Genomic DNA, 15,269 nt, shown 5'->3' on the forward strand with positions numbered 1-15,269 from the left:
AGTGAAGGGTTTCGAACAGAGGGCTTCCTTTCCCTGTCCTCCTGTCGATCTTTCTGTGCTGACAATTTTCTTCCCTGTCACGTCCTCCGCAGAAGCACCGGGAGGAAGATAATTGATCAATCAGGCTAATTGAACAGTCTGGACAGTTAGCCCACCATAGCAGATGTGCCAATTTGCATTCATTAAGACAGAGATGAGTCTTAATCACTGTACTGGCTTTGATTGACAACATAAACACCTCCTGTCGCAAATCCTGGATACACTCACTCTTTTCTAAAAAGAAAATACAGTCGTTGCTATATGTCAGAGGCATTTATTTCATGATCCACTGCCAATGCGGTTACTATAAGCAGGCTTTGTGGTGAAAGAGTGGAATGATTCAAATGGAAAGTAGTGGAGTAAAGAGAGAAAAGCAGACCCAATAGACCTGACATTATGAAATGGTCAGGATTTACATATCTTATTGGATTATCATTCTGAATAGTGAGTGCCATTCATAATAATAGATGATCATTGAAAGTAACAATACTGATAAATCTACGGAGATGATGCAAGTATTATTTACGCTAATTTTCTTTCACTGAATGAGCTCTTTATCTATAGAACACTCAACAATGAGGAACATTGCTCTATTTCCAAAACCACATTTAACAAATACGGCCTCTCTAATGTCGGAGATAAACGTGAATTTGCGTATGACTGCTCTAGCTTTGTTTACTCCAGAAGATGGGCATGAGAAAAGCCAAAAAAAGAAGAAGCAAAATGTCAACTTTTTATATCCATTGTAGTCCAGGTCTTTACAAGCCCAGGCATGGTATTTGAGTAAAACTGCAGCTCCAAATTTGATTAAAGCCATTATTCCCATCATGGACTAATGGGGATCCTAATAAATACCAATGGACTAAAGTGTAGCCTACCACTCATGTTTAAACTATTACAGCTGTATAATCCCATTCAATTATATCCACATCCCCTATTTTATGAGATTACTTTAAATGTGTTCAGTCCATGTCAATTTCATTTAAATGCAAACTTGATTAATCCAAGCATAGCTGCAAACAGTAATTGTGTTGAAATGTTTTAAAGAAAAGCACAGATGGAAGCCAAATCGTTCCTGTGAAGTTGATATCTGATTTTAAGGATTCTCAGCTAGACAGTGAGCTGTCTGTACTCAGAATAACGGTAGAAGGTTATAGAACAGCTAAAGGAAGATTTCATTATCTCCCGTTGGGAAGGAAGAGGAGAAGGGATGATTTGATTATTTTAATTACCTACAGCAGCATTTTCATTTATGGTACAAATGAAATTCAATAAGAGAAGCAACAACAGCTACTATCCTGTAGGACTTTTGCCACAGCAGCCAACACGAACAGCAATGGTCTAACTATACAGGGTAGTCTGACATACAGTATGCAAGCTGGAGTCTATCTGTTTCTTTATCGCAGTGATCTTGCTCAAGTTGACCTGCATTTGATGTATCCTCTGTACATCAGTCAGATAAAAGGTTTGATGTATATTCTGTACATCAGTCAGATAAAAAGTTCACAGGTTGGCCACTGCAAATTGTTTGTATAGAAAATAAAATGAGCTAAATTGTATTCTCTACTTGTTCCCATGTTCACTCAGCACAGGAAAACGACATTGCATCAAATGAAGTTTGCTCTGGCAAGATATTTGCTATAAAGCCCTTACAGACCCAGACAAGCTTGACCTAACCTCTGAGGAAAGGAAATGGTGAATCAATCTATCCAGCATAGCTACTCGGTAAATAAAAGGCTGCTCTGTAGGCCGGGTCTTTAAAAGGCGAGACACAGATGGGATCAGATTGAAGCGGGGACACTTCTAATCAAACGGAGAAGTGGACGTGATCCACAAAGGGAGATTTCATGCAATAGTTCACCTGTCGTCCGGAGTGTTGCTGGAGTTCAGACCACCACACACACACCCACACATACATATTAAGATGGCGCCGAAGAGGATGGCTGACGTTTTACATGCCCATAACCAATTGTGCTATTTTGTTCGTTTTTTTTGTTTGTAACTTATTTTTTTAAATTATTTTGTACATAATGTTGCTGCTACCGTCTCTTATGAATGAAAATAACTTCTGGACATCTGAATTGGGATTACTCACCACGAACTGGAAGAAGTTTTTTCCTTTAACGAGTCCGACGAGAAAGATATACTGCTCTCCCGGGAACAGGCCCAAATCCCCGTCATTTGGGTGAAGAAAAGACGGAAGAAAAGAGGACGCAGATCAGGCTGCCTTTTGAGAATCCGTAGGCGAGCGAGTAAACTCCCATTGCCATCTATTCTACTTGCTAACATGCAATCATTGGAAAATAAAATGTATGACCTACGATTACGATCATCCTACCAACGGGACATTAAGAACTGAAATATCCGGGGCCTCCCGGGTGGCGCAGTGGTCTAGGGCACTGCATCGCAGTGCTAGCTGCGCCACCAGAGTCTCTGGGTTCGCGCCCAGGCTCTGTCGCAGCCGGCCGCGACCGGGAGGTCCGTGGGGCGACGCACAATTGGCATAGCGTCGTCCGGGTTAGGGAGGGTTTGGCCGGTAGGGATATCCTTGTCTCATCGCTCTCCAGCGACTCCTGTGGCGGGCCGGGCGCAGTGCGCGCTAACCAAGGGGGCCAGGTACACGGTGTTTCCTCCGACACATTGGTGCGGCTGGCTTCCGGGTTGGAGGCGCGCTGTGTTAAGAAGCAGTGCGGCTTGGTTGGGTTGTGCTTCAGAGGACACGTGGCTTTCGACCTTCGTCTCTCCCGAGCCCGTACGGGAGTTGTAGCGATGAGACAAGACAGTAATTACTAGCGATTGGATACCACGAAAATTGGGGAGAAAATGGGATAAAAAAAATATATATATATTTTTTTAAAGAACTGAAATATCCTATGTTTCACCGAGTCGTGGCTGAACGACGACACGGACAATATAGAGCTGGAGGGATTTTCGTTGGTTGCCATGAAGTGCTTTGAAGGGCTGGCTCACATCAACAGCATCCTCCCAGATACCCTAGACCCACTCCAATTTACATACCCCACCAACAGATCCACAGATGACGCAATCTCATTCGCACTCCACACTGCCCTTTCCCAACTGGACAAAAAGAACACCTATGTGAGAATGCTGTTCATTGACTAACAGCTCAGCGTTCAACACCATAGTGCCCACGATGCTCATCACTAAGCTAAGGACCCTGGGACTAAACACCACCCTATGCAACTGGATCCTGGACTTCCTGACCGGCCGCCCACAGGTGGTAAGGGTAGGCAACAACACATCCGCCACGCTGATCCTCAACACTCGGGCCCCTCAGCGGTGTGTACATAGTCCCCTCCTGTTCTCCCTGTTCACCCATGATTGCGTGGCCACACACGGCTCAAACACCATCATTAAGTTTCCAGACGACACAACAGTGGTAGGCCTGATCACCATCAACGATGAGACAGCCTATAGGGAGGAGGTCAGAGAACTGTCAGTGTGGTGCCAGGACAACAACCTCTCCCTCAATGTGAGCAAGACAAAGGAGCTGATCGTGGACTACAGGAAAAGGCGGGCCGAACCGGACCCCATTAACATCACTAGGGCTGTAGTGGAGCGGCTCGAGAGTTTCAAGTTCCTTGGTGTCCACATCACCAACGATCTGTCATGGTCCAAACACACCAAGACAGTCGTGAATAGGGCACGACAAAACCCTTTTCCCCCACAGGAGACTGAAAAGATTTGGCATGGTCCCGAGATGCTCAAAAAGTTCTACAGCTGCACTATTTATGAGCATCCTGACCAATTGCATCACCGCCTGATATGGCAACTGCTCGGCATCTGACCGTAAGGCCAGATGGGTAGAGGGTAGAGGGTAGTGTGTACGGCCCAGTACATCACTGGGGCCAAGCTTCCTGCAATCCAGTGTCAGAGGCAAGCCCATAAAATTGTCAGAGACTCCAGTCAACCAAGTCATAGACTGTTTTCTCTACTACCGCACGACAAGCGCTACCGGAGCGCCAAGTCTAGGACCAAGTCTAGGCTTCTTAACAGCTCCTACCCCCAAGCCATAAGACTGCTGAACAATTAGTCACATGGCCACCAGACTATTACATTGACTCTCCCTCCATTTGTTTTGTATACTGCTGCTTATTGCTGTTTATTATCTATGCATAGTCACTTCACCCCTACCTACATGTACAAATTACCTCTAACCTGCACCCCCGCACACTGACTCGGTACCGGTACCCCCTGTATATAGCCTCGTTATTGTTATGTTATTGTGTTACTTTTTATTATTTTTTATTTTTTTACTTTAGTTTATTTGGTAAATATTTTCTTAACGTGTGGCTCAGTTGGTAGAGCATGGCGCTTGCAACGCCAGGGTTGTGGGTTCATTTCCCACGGGGGGACCAGGGTTCAATTCCCACGGGGGGACCAGGATGAATATGTATGAACTTTCCAATTTGTAAGTCGCTCTGGATAAGAGCGTCTGCTAAATGACTTAAATGTAAATGTTAAATGTAACTCTTCTTGAACTGCACTGTTGGTTAAGGGCTTGCAAGTAACATTTCACGGTAAGGTCTACACTTGTATTCGGCGCATGTGACAAATAAAGTTTGATTTGATTCACGCACGCATACACACATGCACAGACACACATTCATGCTCAAGCACAGCGCTCTGAGCCTGCTGTTCTGGTATCGACAGCAGAGCCAAGTTTAAGACAAAGTCCATAGCTCTCCGCTGGGCTATCAAACGGTGCCCCAGGCATACATCCTTCTGTGGGAAACATGGCAAATGCTCTCCCACACTGCAAGGCCCAGCCTTTATCTATAGATGGTACTACTGAGCAGGAATGTGACCTTTGATTTGGCTTCGCACATGGAATTGGACCGTATGCTGCCCAATGAAAACTCAGAAAGGATTTGCTTGGTCTCTCAAGCAAGGCAGATGAGCAAATAACTGTTTGTGTGGCAATTATCAGTTTAATGCAATTTATACATTTAGATAAGTGTCAGGGTAAGTGTCTCCATGTGAGACACATCAACACAGAGAGAGAGGGAGAGAGAGAGAGAGATAGCTCATTAGGAGTGCAGTCATCCTATATCCCAATGACACTGACTACACCGATAGGAAAGCAGCAGCCAGCCAACCAGATAGACATTCATATCATGGCAGAAATACAATTTCTGTTTTTGTCTTTTCGAAAGAGTAGTCCGTGTTCTAATGATAAAGATCATGCTTAAAAGTGCAGACATCTATCGGCAATCTCTATGCTCTGTGAGAATAAAAGGACATCCTTTGTCTTTTATTGAAGAGGCCGTCTGGCTTTCTCTATAAGAACACTGCACAACAAGATGCAGCCAACAGCCTGGGCTATATCTGATAAGCCCACAGCAGACACTGAGCTCAGTCTAACGGCTCTGACGTTGGCTCTTGTGCCACAGCACTTTTTGGACCAGTGAATGGTGGCTTGTGTGGAAATGTTCAAAAGTGGAGCCTGGACAGGCCTGGTTACTTCTGCTCTGCTTCTTCACTTCTGAACCTTGGCCACATAGCCAGCAGGGCTAGAAGGATTTGCACATATCTGCACAGATGCTGGCCGAGTGAGCAGGGACAACGCTGCATTGTTCTCGCCTTTCGTTCGTGCAGCAAGAGCAGGGCAGTATCCTTGCAGATGGCTAGAGGGGCTACGTGGGAAATGAACAGATCCCCACCAGCATGTACTACACTTGAGTTAGTGATGGACCATTGGCAGTGCTCCCTAGAGATGACACTGTGTGCCGTACTGAGTATAGTACATGCCAATTACAAGATACAGCTGACACGTACATCAATAATATACAATACTGTAGCAATAGACACATACACTACCATACTGTAGAATCTCTATGGGTATCTCTACAAAAAGGAAACAAGGAACAAATAGCAAACAATGAATCAATGAATGATTCCATCTATGAGAAACAGTTTTTGTACTTGATAAATACAAGGACTCCCAAGTCACAACAGAAAACAAACATGGTGTCACTGTTACATAAGGGTGGAGTGTGTCCATTTATTTTTAATGCAGGTGAGACCCATCTCAGCTCAGAGGGAGAGAGCATAGGACCTCTGACAGAGGACTGAGACTGCTGGATGCCAGAGCACTGTTTTGCAGCTCTGCCAAGCAGGTAATTCAATAGCAGCAGTAACATGAACAAAATATACCCGGCACAGCTGACTCCTTTTATGCAATTTTACTAATTTCTTTAAGTGAAATTTATTTTAAAAAATGTGGGATTCTTGGAATTTGTGTATTCATCATGCTCTTTAAACTCATGAAGTCTCTCTGTTGAACAGATTAATAATAAGGTATGTTTGAGTGAAGTCTGCCAGTGAAAACACAAGTGTATTACGATGCAGCTAGCAGTGCAGAAACCAGGGCAATGTCTGTCCTGTTTAATGAAAACACATCAGTCAAACTTGAAACACAAGACCTAGTCTGTGTCTACTTTAAATATTGGCTTGCAAAACAAATAAAGCACTTTTATTGTTATTATCATGAATTTTAAACTGGGCATAAATGTGTTTGTTTTTCATTTAGTCAAGAGTGAAGACACTAGCTTTAGAAAACAGATTCTGAATAGGTTGAAAACGATAAGTGCGTCAGTGGGAGGGATTTGGATCCCGATGGATCCACAATCTCCCCCATTTTCTTTGCAGTGATGCTCTTGGCCGACAAATTTGATAGGCTGGCATAACAAGTGGCTTCTTCTTCTTCTGTGAGTGTTTGGGCATGTAGAGGGACACTAGCTGCCAGGGAGACCAAGTGCTGCTGGAATTCTCTCCAACACTCTCAGAGCCAATAGGAATCTCGAAAGTATGTTCATTACATAATGCTATGTAATTAAACCTAACATCTGAGTAAAGTATAGGCTTTTTGTCTTAAACAGTGGTATAATGATTCTGGGATTCATCCATGCAGGTATAGACAGTACAGTCAGTATCTGGGGGAAACAGAGTTTCCTTGCTGTTTGGACAGCTACTGAGTGTAGGCCTGTGCAGCGGGAGATTTGTATTGTCGGTTGCTGGACTGAACTGAAGCTCAACTTATCATAGGCTGCAGATGTCCCCTGCCCTATCTGTCTGGTAGCTAGAAGGAAACTGTTACAAGCCCTTCAGTCTCCAATGCCCAAACATTGTATTTTTTCCCTGTATAAGCATATGCATGGTTTCCTGCCCTGATACAGTGAAAATGTAAAGCCAACTCACCTCGACAATGTCGGAGTTGGTTCTGCTCTCGTGGGGCTCGTTGTACTCAGTGTATTTGAGCAGGACCTTGTCCATATCTGTGCTTGCATACTGAAAGAGTTTGTTTGAGCTGTTGAATATGATCAGGGCTATCTCACAGTCACATAGAACGCTGAGCTCATAGGCCTTCTTCATTAGCCCAAACTTCCTCTTCGTGAAGGTAACCTGAGGAGACAGTGACCATCATCATCAGTTACACACAGAACAAAATCAGATAAAAAAATTACTATTCAAATTCAGAAAATATGCATAGATACATCCACACATATTTAGTATGCATGTATAAAAGAGGGTGATTAAACAGAATTGGAAATGATGTTGAGCAGCAGCCTGGGGGTGTTCTTACTGGTTGGATAGGGGTCAGTCTGCAGCAGCACAGTTTCAGAACTAATAATAAGACACTTTCCTATCTCCATCTCTCATAATACACAAGTCATAAGTGTATCCCTTTAGGAAAACTACAGTGAGGATATGAGGTTGGTGTGATTGGTTAGCAGGCCAGAGGTCAGGCAGTGTAAAGTCATGTAGTGGCTAGGTAAGCTGAATTAGGATGTTGGGAACAGGAATCCATACATTACATTAGCTCCTGACTCCATGTACGGTACGGACAGCGGTCCCTCCCTGCCCCTGCATCACTCTGCCTGTAACACGAGCCCACAGATGGGACTGTAGGTCATGCATCACTCCAGGGGTGCTGAAACCTAACCCTCTCTGCAGACTTTCTGTCCTGCACCTCTTCAGCTCTGTATCTGTGGTTGCCTGTACCCGATACACACGTCATTATGTAGCCCTGCTTTATTGCCTATGCAGTAATGTATGCTATGACCCTCTATTATTGTACAACCTCATCAAGACAAACAGGGAAACAGGGAATGCAGATGTTCTTCCATTGGTATATTTTACAGGCAGTGTACTTTGAGACTGTACAAGCGGTTCTGTAATGTTGTTTATGTGAAACACCTCCTCGATAGCATTTATGCAAGCTTATCATTCTCACAGTGTGTGCATCATGTAAAGTGCATTCAGTTACAGTACAGTGAGAGCTATTCTATGGATATGCCAGTGAAAGCTGTGCTTCAGGCCAAAGCAGAGTGAATGTGTCTGTATTCACTTCCACCAATTTCACTGACCTACTAAGAGGAGCTAGGCAGATGAGCTAGCTTTGTTCAAATTTAATTGGTCACAGCTTGTGCCTACCCTCATTTAAAATGGCATAATGCAACATAATCCTATGAGTTGTATAGCTTCTCTGTCTCAACTGAGCCAGTGGGGTCACTTCAACTGTGAGAAATGAATTTCAAATGTTCCACACTACAGGTAATTACACAGGTCCATTATAACTCTGGGAGACACACAGGCCCTTTCCACATGTCAGGTTTGGACATGGTGACAAAACCAAACACCAGAATAACATTTCCTAAAATGACACAGTTTAAATGCACGAGTTGCAAGTTTTAGAACATGTTAAGTTAATGACCTTTGACATATGGATATATACGAGTCCTGCTGGAGAGCAGTTTCTCTGTCCATTGCTTTTGTGCATGTCATAGTGTTTATTTGTGCTGTGGAGGCAATACGCTCCATGAGGGCAGACAAGGGTATGTGCCATCTCTGTATCCTTGGTCCACAGAGGACCAGTCCTCACTCTGTTCTCATCAGACCTGACTATAACAATGTATAGTACAGTAGGCTACAGTAGCTCCTGGTGCAGGTAATGGGCCGGCATATGACAAGTCAAACCACCTGACATTGACCTCCCTTGACTCACTCTCCTCCTCAGAGCTGCTTGCTTGTTTACTTGTTTGTTTGTTTAACCGTCTGGAAAGCACTGACTGTCATGTGGGAAAATAATTAACAAATTGACAGCCTTTTAGCAGATGAGTGTGTCTGCTAAGCTAAGCCACGGAGGGAGGGAGAAGTCACCTTTTAGCAGGAAGCAGGCAGCTAACCCTGGGTGAGTGAACTGAACTGGTGAACTTTGTTCCACCTGGCTGGGCTGGCCCTCAGTGTGCTGAGTGGAGTAGCAGGGCCACAGCGCTGCGCTGGCCCAGGCTCCTGCTTCATTTCACCCAGAGGAGCACAGAGATCTGGATCAGCCCGCATCGCCCCAGCAGAGCCAGCTGCTCTTAAAGAGGAGTGTTCCCTATTCTAGTATACTGTCTGTATCCTTTCACTGACTGGCGATACTATAGGATGTCAGAGATGGTTTCTGTACTGTATTCTCTTATCAGAGAATAAAATACAGACCATGTCAAACAACATGCCCACATACTGTGCTTCATACTAATGTACAATGAGCGACATTTTGATCATCGACTAATATCTTAGATGCAGCGAGAACAAGCTGCTTGTGTCATGACTGTCAGTAGCCTACACCGCAGAGTTGAGACCTTGCTAAGGCGTGGGCCTTTGGGTTGACACCCCTCTCAGTGGAAAACCACAAGCACCTTTGAGTTCACGTGGGCTAGTCTATAGGTAGTGTTTTCCTATGGCTCGCAAAGAAACCCCCACACACAGACACCATTCTATGGGTTCCTCAAGGATTTCGGTGGTGTAATGATTATGTTCAGTTAATGCACTGTCTAATTCATGCAATTCACGGTGACAGCAAAAGTGCTATCCACTGTAAATCATGTGAAACAAACTTATTTTGAGTACCACAAGTTACTAGTGTGTTACTATTACTCTCTACCAAACATTCAACTGCAAATAGGGAAACAGAAAATGACTAAACTATTCTACTCTGAACATAAAATGCATCTATTTCTCCAACTTTTTGCAGCTTTGATAAGGTTATTATAATAACCCACACAATGCCTACCAGACAGACAGTAATTATATTAGGATTTTTCACCTGACTATGAGCCTGGCTGAAAACCTTGACCTTTTCAGATTCTCTCTCATTGCTAGTGACGAGCTGGGGGTGCTAATTCTGCTCTCATAGAAAACTTTCTCCAACTACTTTTCCTTCATGACTCCACCACTCATCCTATGAAGTGCACGTCTCAGGCATTGCTGTTCCAAAATTGTATGGACACACCTACTCATTCAAGGGTTTTTCTTTATTTTTATTATTTTCTACATTGTAGAATAATAGTGAAAACATCAAAACTATGAAATAACATATATGGAATCATGTAGTAACCAAAAAAGTGTTAAACAAATCAAAATATATGTTATATTTGAGAATCTTCAAAGTAGCCACCCCCAAAAAATTATAATTGCTTTGACAGTTTTGCGCACTCTTGGCATTAATTCAACCAGCTTCATAATGTAGACAGCTGGAAGACATTTCAATTAACAGGTGTGCCTTGTTAAAAAATTATTTGTGGAATTTCTTTCCTTCTTAATGCATTTCAGCCAATCAGTTGTGTTGTGACAAGGTAGGGGGGTATACAGAAGATAGCCCTATTTGGTTAAAAAACAAGTCCATATTATGACAAGAACAGCTCAAATAAGCAAAGAGAAACGACAGTCCATCATTACTTTAAGACATGAAGGTCAGTCAATACGGAAGAATTTCAATGATGAAACTGTCTCTCATGTGTAATGAACACGATGGGAAACAGAGAGCTGGTTTCAAGTGCGGTGCGCAGCAGGTGTTTACTGTAAAGGACCACAGGAGGCAGGTGGATGGGTCCAGGGGCAGGCAGAAGGTCATACACAGGGGTCCAAAAAGGCATCAGTACAGGCAGGGAAAAGGCTAGTAATGTCATACGGGAGATCAGGCAATAGGTTGATAACAGGAAATCCAATAGGCTAAAGTACAGGCATGTAGACTAGGGATGGGCAACTTTGATGGAGGTGGAGCCACAATAAATCTGAACTCATCATGAGGGGCCGCAGTTGCTCATGGGTCTATGTCCATACCCACACATTCATTCAACTGATTTGTGCAATCAATCTATTTGTGCAGTGAAATTACTTAACTCTCTTAACAATGCATTATACCAGTAGCCAGGGCCGGCCCTAGCCTTCTGGGGGCCTAATGAAGATTTTGTTGATTTGTTGAGCCCACCGCTCAAGCTCTTCTGCTAGGTCTACATTGATAGTGTATGTGTAGAGTTTAGTTGAACAATTTCACTATTCAACTCGTCTGAGCCGGTGAGAGGACTGCTGCCAGAAAAATTATGTAATTATTGTTCAGTATTGGACGTCATTTGAATCACTACAGTCATTACAGTTTTTCTGCTCCTGATGGGTACATTGTCTCTGCTTTTTAACCTGACAACAGGAGCAGACCACTAAACTTCCCTCACTAACCTCTTGCTAATACTTAAATATGGGAAAACAAAACACAATAGTATCTGTTTCACATACAGCTGCTGCCCTCTCATTTGTAAGGCAGTTAAAGATTCTACTTTTCAAACATGTGTCATAGGCAGTACACTCCATCTAGCACCCCCCGTTTTCCCTGTGGTCTCTCTCTCCATTCTCTATCAACACACATTTACCAGTTCAAAAAACAACGGAGTTGGCCTGAGAGCTTTCAGAGTTTCAGAGCGGGGAGAGAAAGGGATGAAAAATAGAGATGTGCTCCGATGCTTCCCCGGTGAGAGAGGGAGAGATGGGGAAAGAGAGCAAGAGAGAAGGAGAGAGCAGCACTGTGCCCACGAGCATGTGACGTGCCAAAGCCAAATCCAAAGTGAGCCACAGCAAGGGCAGGCAACCCTCCACCCAGCAGGAAAATCATCAAACTTTTAATGACTTGGGCAATTACCCCCGGTGAGCCTGCTTAATGGCATCCAGAGGACGTCGTTCGACATGAGGAGCTAGCTACGCAGAGCTCTCTAGGCCAGCCACAGCCAGCCTCACTCCACTCCACTACCAAACAAGGCCAATCTGTACCTTTCACTGGGAGGGAGACCCCACACATGCTGCTGCTAAAAACTCCTTCTCGGCTCTTCCATGGGCTCTCACGTTGTTATGTTGTACTATTCATGAGGCAAGGACCGTCACAACACAGTCAAGCCACAACAGAGAGCTTCTCTGTTTGCAAGGCACTTCTCATCAGGCCATGTGAGCGTACTTGAGCCAGATTCGCCCTCAGGGATTCATCTCAGAACATTCCCCTACTCTTCAATTATCCAGCCAGACTGTCTAAATGAGACAGGTGAGTGTTATCATTAGGAGTTGTAATTGTAGGGTGGTGCTGAGCTGAGGATGGATCTATCCACAGTGATCCTGTTGTCCAGCTCCATTATAGCATTCATCCCTTACACAGGTTTTCAATTAGCATGTCAGGCAGGCTGCTCTGCTCTGTGAGGCTGGCTGAGCTGAAGCTTCTCTCTCCCTCCCTTTGCCTGCACTAAGGGCCACACTCAGGGACTGGTGTCTAGAACGGGGTGGGCTCTCTGTACCAGCGTACTGTACTCATGACAGGACCTCAGCCTCCATCTTTCATACACCTAGAGGATGAAGAGAACAGTAGAACCAAGGGGATCTAGGGTGAGCATCATAAAATAATGCTATGGTTATGAAATATACATCTATTCATAAAAAAGTGATTTGGCTAAAACGTTGGCTTTTATTACATTTTAGAGAATTCATAGGTGAGTCACTCCAAAGGTAATCAAAGAAACATCCTAGAAATGACACACTTTACGTGCTCTGCCTGAGCTCATTTCTGCATGGGATCTCGAGTCTAATCCATTTGTTTTGATAGATAGTGCAATTACAGACCTCCCAGCCCATGCCACACTCGCTGCCATAAATCGTGAAAGGTCAACAGCCGTTCCAGAGCACTTCCAGTGATGATATGAGAAGACGACCCCCCCCCCCGCGCGCAGCGTCCTGTATTACCACGCTATTTAATTAGCCTACTTAAGGCATTCGTTCACTTTAACGCTATGAATACGGATTGCTGGCAGTGAAGCCACACGGATAACGATTCTAATTGTCTTCCGACAATGAGCTCGTATGCTAATGGTCGTTTCCCCTTGGTTAGGAGCACACCCCAGGGACAGGCCACTGTGTGTTTCAAGGTCCATGGAGAGAAGATACACACACATCACATTACCATGGTGAAGCTTCATTTTAGCAGCACTCCCAGTGTATTCACAGTGTGCCCTATTCTCATAGAAGAGTCTCTGTTGCTGAGCCAGCGAAACCACAGTAATGGTAGCGCCTGGGCACTACTGATAACCATTATGGGAGATGAAGTGTGACATTTCCGAATCGTATGGAAAGACAACACACACATAAATGACTAAGCAGTGTGTGTCTCCGCGCCTGTACTTTTCTGTAAAACAATACAGTACTGTAAGTGTATTTCCCTTCTACACTTTACTCTACAAGCCGCAAGTTTTCAGAGGGTTCCCAGCTTTTCAATTCAGCAATCAGAAACAACGTTCTTGAATGTACGTTCTTGCTTCCTTCCTTTTCCTTTTATGCTGATGTCACAGGTCAGTGCAGATGGTGCAGATACTAATGCTCTGGCATGAGTCTGCTCACCCCTGGATTGCTATTTAGATCCCACCCAGAAGCAGGTGTTATGCTGATAATTGGCCCATTGTGTAGATTTTGGTATCTCACTTGACTGAGCTGCATCCCACACAGTAACTGTCAGAGACATGGTGGAGCTCGAGCAGAGCGGCTGAGGGGCAGGGTCACGAGGTCTCATGTTATCACCCTCAGGAGGGTGAGCAAAACCCCAATTAACTTTCTGTGCGCATGGCATGAAAGTTGTTTCACCTGCTAGAGAGTGCAAATGATATTTTGAGAGGGTGTGAATAGGATACATCCTATTTTTATATTTATTCTCAGTAATACCAATTACACCACCGAAGACATTCTTTGAAAAACTATACTCGGTCATAAAAGTATATTTGGAAGAAAATTAAACGTATTCTACAAGAACCAATATCCAATTCTAAAAACACAACCCTATGGAACAATCCTTAGATAGCTTTTCAGAATTCCCCGATAAATTGGTCCAAATGGAAAACTAAAAACATAGAAAGCGTAAATGACTTGGTAATAGGAAATACATTTATTTCGATGACAGAATTAAAAAGCAGTTTGGACTGACCAATGGGCCCCTGTACGCCTATGTAGACATTCCATTAAAAATCTGCCATTTCCAGCTATAATAGTCATTTACAACATTAACAATGTTTACACTGTATTTCTGATCAATTCGATGTTATTTTAATGGACCAAAAAATGTGCCTTCTTTAAAAAACAAGGACACTTCTAAGTGACCCCAAACTTTTGAACAGTAGGGTACTTTTAATCCGTCTGTCTACATATTTCAAGACATGGCATATGAGGGTGCAGTGAGATACCCGATGGGTTGGACGGTACTTTTCTTGTCAATCATCTTGTAAAAACGTATACTTAAAAACTGGAAATCAACCAATCATCCCTTGTTAACATAATGGAAAGGTCAAATGCTTTATTACCTAAATGTTGAAAGTGCGTGGGCAACGGAGAGAAACAAAATGGTGCAGTTTGAGGCCAAGTGGCGGAGAGTGATGCGGGCGCTGGAGAGAGGGTGTGAGCAGGTGGGTCTGGGTAGGTCTGATGTCATTGATGTGCGATTTGTACATGTATGTTTTGTATTGTTAAATATATATATATATATATATATCTTACCCCCCAAAAAGGATATATCCTATTGGATCGGGATCAAAAGACCACTTCTCCATACTTTATCAAAAGTGTAATGCAAATTCTAGGGATCCCTGTTCTCCACGGCTATACAGTAGGCCTCTGAGACAGTGGTTGAGTAGACAGGACTGGGATGTGTTGTGCTATTTAGGGTTTATATTTAGCGTGAGCAGGCAGACAGACTGAATTCCAGGGCAGGCCTCTCTACTCTGTGGCTGGCCAGTACCAGAGCCATGGCAGTTAGAGTCGAGGGACAGAAGGGTGCTGTGTGTCCGGCTGACTGACCCACCCTGCTAATGACAGGGTGCTGTGGTGCAGTGGCTGCTCCTAATTACTACCAAGTAGCTGCAACCGCATGG

General features: G+C 44.0%; 1 protein-coding gene across 10 annotated transcripts in view; it reads right to left on the minus strand.

Annotated features, from left to right (window-relative positions):
• The window catches only part of LOC129867070 (myocyte-specific enhancer factor 2A-like), a 124,554-nt gene that overhangs the window by 57,634 nt on the left and 51,651 nt on the right, over positions 1-15,269 (minus strand). For all 10 annotated transcript variants that reach the window (XM_055940221.1, XM_055940220.1, XM_055940228.1 and 7 more), the window contains one exon: positions 7,261-7,464. In XM_055940221.1, coding sequence (XP_055796196.1) covers positions 7,261-7,464 — 204 coding nt within the window. The remainder of the gene's footprint in view (positions 1-7,260; positions 7,465-15,269) is intronic.

The sequence above is a fragment of the Salvelinus fontinalis genome, chromosome 12 (assembly GCF_029448725.1).
Source record: "Salvelinus fontinalis isolate EN_2023a chromosome 12, ASM2944872v1, whole genome shotgun sequence".
Lineage (NCBI taxonomy): Eukaryota > Metazoa > Chordata > Actinopteri > Salmoniformes > Salmonidae > Salvelinus > Salvelinus fontinalis.